This window comes from Emiliania huxleyi, assembly GCF_000372725.1.
Source record: "Emiliania huxleyi CCMP1516 unplaced genomic scaffold EMIHUscaffold_969, whole genome shotgun sequence".
NCBI lineage: Eukaryota > Haptophyta > Isochrysidales > Noelaerhabdaceae > Emiliania > Emiliania huxleyi.
In genome coordinates this window covers 7,996-13,186 of record NW_005194817.1, presented here as the reverse complement: position 1 = coordinate 13,186, position 5,191 = coordinate 7,996, and the positions used below count along the sequence as shown (strand labels likewise).

The following is a 5,191-nucleotide window of genomic DNA, read 5'->3' as shown; positions in this document are numbered from 1 at the left end:
CGAGATGCGGCCCGAGATGCGGCCCGAGATGCGGCCCGAGATGCGGCCCGAGATGCGGCCCGAGATGCGGCCGAGATGCGGCCGAGATGCGGCCCGAGATGCGGCCGAGATGCGGCCCGAGATGCGGCCCGAGATGCGGCCCGAGATGCGGCCCGAGATGCGGCCCGAGATGCGGCCCGAGATGCGGCCCGAGATGCGGCCCGAGATGCGGCCCGAGATGCGGCCGAGATGCGGCCCGAGATGCGGCCGAGATGCGGCCGAGATGCGGCCGAGATGCACACCGAGATACCCGAGACGTAGCGGAACCGTCTCCGAGCCTCCCCTGAGCCTCCCCCGCAGGCGCACGCCACTCTCGTGTACGGCGAGGGCGGCGGAGGAGTCGCCGAGCAGGCGGCGCTTGGCTCAAGAGAGGGTTAGGGTTAGGGTTAGGGTTAGGGTTAGGGTTAGGGTTAGGGTTAGGCGGAGGAGTCGCCGAGCAGGCGGCGCTTGGCTCAAGAGAGGGTCACCGAGAGGCAGCCGCTTCCAGCGGCTCGCTCAGCCTTCGTCGCGCGCTCCTTCTAGGCCGGGGTCGCCGACCGCGTCGACGTCTCAGTCGGCACCCTCTCGAAGGCGTCTCCGTAGCGACGAGTCCACGCTCGGCCGATGACCCTCGCAGTGGTGACCTGTCGGCTCCTCTCAAAGGCGTTTGGAGCGCACGGCGGCTTCGTCGCGTGCTCCTCGCCGCTGCATCAGCTCCTCCTCTCGCGCGGCCGAGCAGGCATCTACTCCACCGCACTGCCGCTGCCGGCGGTGGCGGCGGCGGACGCCGCTCTCGCCCTCGCCACACCGCAGCGGCGCGCGCAGCTCTGGGCGCGCGTATGCGCCTTCGAGGCGGCCATCGGCAGCGCGCCTCGCCAGGCCTGCGGCGCCGCGCGAGGCCCGCTGAAGGTTGCCGTGTTGTCGATTTGCGGCTGTTTCTTGGTCAGGCGTGCGGCTGGCGCAGCCCGATCGTGCCGATCGAGGTGGGGAGCGAGGCGGCGGCGCTCGAGGCGTCGGCGAGGCTGCAGCGGTCCGGTTTCCTCGTGCCCGCCATCCGCCCGCCCACCGTGCCCGAGGGGACGTCCCGCTTGAGGGTGGTCGTCACGGCCGGCCACGAGGAGGAGGAGGTGGCGGAGCTCGCTCGCGCGCTGAGCGAGTCGGGCGTGCTGCGGCTGCGGGACGCGCACGCGCGCGGGGAGGGGGAGTACTAAGAAGGGCCCGGTCCAGGTCGACCCGCGGTCCCGGAGAGGGGCCGGGCCGTGGCGCGTGGGCGCCCGCCCCCCAGAAATGATGTATAAATATACAACAACAATCGTGCGTGTTTCGCTGGCAGCGCGGCGCCGGGCTCGACCCTCTCGCGTCTCCGGCGCCCGGCCTATCGTGCCGCGGCTGCCGCGTTGATCTGTGCATCTCGCAATCCGCGGTTTGCCTTACCTTACCTTTACCTCTCGCAATCCGCCTGGTCGCAATATCACCAGTCGCTCTCGTCGCTCGGCGCATCCCCACCCTCGTCCCCCTCCTCTCCCTCGCCGCGCCGCCGGCACTCGTCGAATGGAAGCTCCTTTGTGAAGGCACTGTCCCGACTCCCGAGCGACCCCAGATTTGAGTACGGCCACGACGGCATCTTCGCAGGCTTGCTCGGCGCGCCGCCCATCAGACAGGCCAGCCCTGCCGCCCCGAAGCCGGTTCCCGCCATGAGAAGTGAGCCCAGCTCCTTGCCCGCCAAGTTCTCCCGGTAGTGCCGGTACTGCGGCAGCCTGCTGCTGCCTGATTCAGTCAAGCCAGCGGTGCAGCGAGGCGTGCAGAATTCGCGCGGTTTTGTCCCTCCTGAGGCTGAGCGCATTCGAGCCCGTCGACCGGAGTTGGATGGTACCACGCGTCTCACTGAGACGCGGGGTACTGGCCATGGCCGGGCTACGGAGCGTGAGGTGGCGAGCGGAGCGAGCGACAAAACAACGAGAAAAACACGGATCTGACGCGATGTCCCAAAACGTCAGATCTGGCTCACCCAGGGCTGGACCTAGTCCACACCGCGCGTACCGCTACCGGCGTAGCGGCCTTTCCCCTTTTCGTAGGAGAGCACGGCCGCGCGCGTGCCGTTTAGATCCGGCCGGCTCTTGAGCCCGCTGATGACAACCGGCGTGCACTTAGTGCCGCCCGTGTGGTCGTAACCGTGAACGTAATTTCAACAGTCTCTCACACACGATCCCGCCGCAGCGCCGTGCCCAAAGTCGCCCTCAAACTCCTCGCGGTCGCGCTTGCGCGCCGCGCCGTCCGGGCCGTAAGAGCCGAGCCTGATCTGGGCCCGCTCTAGCCAGCCAAGAAGGCCAGCCTTGTGCTCGAGAGCGAAGCGCTTGTAGGCCAGAGCCCCGTCCACCGCCTCGTACCAGCGCATCGTTGCGGGCGGGAGGCGGAGGACGGTGGTCTCAGATTCGAAAGCCTCGTCGCCGATCGTGGCTGTGTCTGGCACGGTGACGCGGGAGAGGGAGGAGCAGAGGGCGAAGGCGAGGCTGCCGATGGAGGTGAGGCCAGCGGGGAAGGTGACGCGGGCGAGGGAGGAGCAGTTCCAGAAGGCGCTGTCGATGGAGGTGAGGCTGGCGGGGAAGGCGACGTAGGCAAGAGAGGTGCAGCCAGAGAAGGCGCCGTTGCCGATGGAGGTGAGGGCGGCGGGGAGGTGGATGGAGGTGAGGGCGGAGCAGCTGTCGAAGGCGTTGTGGCCAATGGAGGTGAGGCCGGCGGGGAGAATGACGCGGGCGAGGGAGGAGCAGCGGGCGAAAGCGTTGCCGCCGATGGTGGTGAGGGTGGCGGGGAGGTCGATGTAGACGAGAGAGGAGCAGCATTCGAAGGCCCGGTTGCCGATGGAGGTGAGGGTGGCAGAGAAGGTGATGGAGGAGAGGGCGGAGCAGCTGCCGAAGGCGCCGTCGCCGATGGAGGTGAGGGTGGCAGGGAGGTCGATGGAGACGAGCGAGGAGCAGCCGTAGAAGGCGCCCACGCCGATGGAGACGAGGCTGCTCGCTCGGGCAGGCAACCGAGACGAGAGAGGTGCGGCCTTGGAACGCCCCGTCTGGCAAGGGCGGTGGCGCGGTGCGCGTCGAGAGACACCATCGTGAAAACAAAGAATTCGAGCGCGACAGCACACAGGTTCGACACAAAACAAAGAAAGCTGGGTGGCAAGCAGCGTTCAAAGCCCGCCACATGCCCACCACCTTCGACGACCTCTCGCACGACGACCTCGTCGCCATTGGCGAGGCGCTGCCGCCACTGACTGGCCGATGGCGTCTCAGAGGAACGTGCCGGAGAGTCCGTGCCGTCTTCAACGATCCGATCGCTGGACTGCTGCTGCCGCCGCCAACCCTCATCACAGAGGCCGTGACCAGAGGTCCGACGCAGGCAGAGGTCTCCAAGTACGGACCTGCGGGAGTGTCGTGGCCCGAAACTGCCAAGCTCATCTCGATACAGTGGGCCAAAGGCATCCAGCCCGCTCAAGCGCCAGAGGAGGTCGGCAGCTACCCGGTTGGCGTCACAATCTGGAGGTCGCTGCGCGAGCCCCAGCTACGCCGCGTGCTGCGGCAGGTCCGCTCGCTGGCCGAGGGCTCAGAGCGCAGCCCCGAGTGGCGCGTGCAGGTGCCCACGCGTCCGTATGAGCCCGCGCGCTTCGACATCTTTTTCAAGATTGCGTGGGAGGCGTTGCCGAAGCTCGCCGAGCGCCTCATGACCAAAGTGGCGTCGGCGACCTTTGCCTTCCGCGCGCCCGCCGACGACAAGCTGGACGCGGCCGCGCCGGCGCCGCGGCTGCCGCGGCTGGTGGCGCTCGTGCAGCAGGAGCTCCGCATGAGCTGCGAGTCCGAGGGCGCGCGCGTGAATGCGGCGCTCGACGAGGCGATGCGGGACTACGAGAGCTCCGCCACCAAAACGGTGCACGTGCTCAGGCAGCTTGAGCGCCTGCTGATCCACGCGCGGCTGAGCGAGGTCCGCACCGAGGTGCTCGGGCGCGTGCTGGCGACGAAGCGGCGCGTGCTCGTCGAGCGGCTGAAGCACCATCTTGCGGCGCTCCAGGAGGAGGCAGCAGCCGAGGCGCGGCGCGGCCCGCTCGCGCTGCTGATCGCGCGCTGCGACGCTCTGCGCGAGACGGTGGAAGAGTGCCGCGCCCTCGCGGATGACGGGGCCATGCTGGACTATCAGCTCCACGCCGGCGAGCCCATCGACTTCGAGGACTTCGAGCTCGACGCCGATGTGACGCGTCTTCGCGCGGCGCTGCACTTGCGCGCGCGGCGCCTCGAGAGCGCGGCGGACCTGCGTCAGCAGGCCGAACGCATCAGCTTGCTCTCGCAGCAGCTCGCGAATGGGCTGGCGCTGCACGAGCGAGAATTCGAGGACGACAGTGGCGCCGACGGCGGCCTGCTCGAGCCGCTCAAGAGCACCGAGGGCTTCGCCGGGCTGGTCAAGACCGCGTTACTGGAGCTGGGTGGGATTTATGAGGATGACCCTGCGGCGTTGGCGCTTGGCGCTGGCGGGGATGTCGACAACGATTAGCGCCGTCGAGCATGTCCACCGTCTTGGAGCATTTGGAGTGCAGTTGGTAGCCCGTCACATTCAGGGCCGGGGAGCTAAGAATCGCACCCAGCGGGCCAGATGCTCGGGGGCGGGTTGCGGGCACAAGAGAGCTCTAGCCCTGGGCGCGGGGACGGGGTGCGTCGCTCGAGGGGGTGCGCTTTCGCAGGGAAAGAGCCATAAAATAAAAGTAACGTAAACACGCCGCGAGCGCCGACCCCGGACCCGAGACGGCCTCCTTACACCCCCATTCCGAAGGGGCTCCTCCCTCCCCTCGGGCCTCGGTCCTCCTTCCTGTTCGCCTTCCGTTGGTCACGCGACGGTTGCGGGGCCCGCTGCCCTCCTATAGCCTTTTTCGCGGCTGCGGCCCCGTCGCCGTCTTGCCTTCTCTGCCTGATCTCGTTGACTCCGCCGACGGCGATCCCGTGCCCGACTCCCCGCCGGGCGAGGGCGGCAGCATTAGGTCGTCTCGCCGCACCTCCCCGGGACCCCGGGAGGTCGGGCCAGCCGTCTCCCTGGTCGACGAATCGCGCTCGCATCCGCGGTCTCTCTATCGTACTCGGCTCGCCCACCCCTTCCGCCGCCTCCTCATCGAGCTCGGGGAGGCGTGGTCCTCCTTGTC

At 68.4% G+C, this 5,191-nt stretch overlaps 3 protein-coding genes across 3 annotated transcripts; 2 read left to right on the top strand and 1 right to left on the bottom strand.

Annotated features, from left to right (window-relative positions):
• Positions 1 to 642: 642 nt before the first annotated feature.
• On the top strand, positions 643 to 1,229 carry EMIHUDRAFT_250705 (hypothetical protein; the record flags this gene model as incomplete). Its single annotated transcript, XM_005756513.1, has 2 exons — positions 643 to 927; positions 966 to 1,229. The coding sequence occupies 2 exons, from the start codon at positions 643 to 645 to the stop codon at positions 1,227 to 1,229; spliced, it is 549 nt and encodes a 182-aa protein (XP_005756570.1).
• A 974-nt stretch (positions 1,230 to 2,203) lies between these two features.
• Positions 2,204 to 3,031, bottom strand: EMIHUDRAFT_77536 (hypothetical protein; the record flags this gene model as incomplete). Its single annotated transcript, XM_005756512.1, has 1 exon — positions 2,204 to 3,031. A coding segment is annotated over one exon (828 nt), but the record flags the coding sequence as incomplete, so codon positions are not given.
• A 182-nt stretch (positions 3,032 to 3,213) lies between these two features.
• Positions 3,214 to 4,551, top strand: EMIHUDRAFT_250703 (hypothetical protein; the record flags this gene model as incomplete). Its single annotated transcript, XM_005756511.1, has 2 exons — positions 3,214 to 3,738; positions 3,841 to 4,551. 2 exons carry the CDS (start codon positions 3,214 to 3,216, stop codon positions 4,549 to 4,551), a joined length of 1,236 nt encoding a protein of 411 aa, XP_005756568.1.
• Between the last annotated feature and the right edge of the window lie 640 nt (positions 4,552 to 5,191).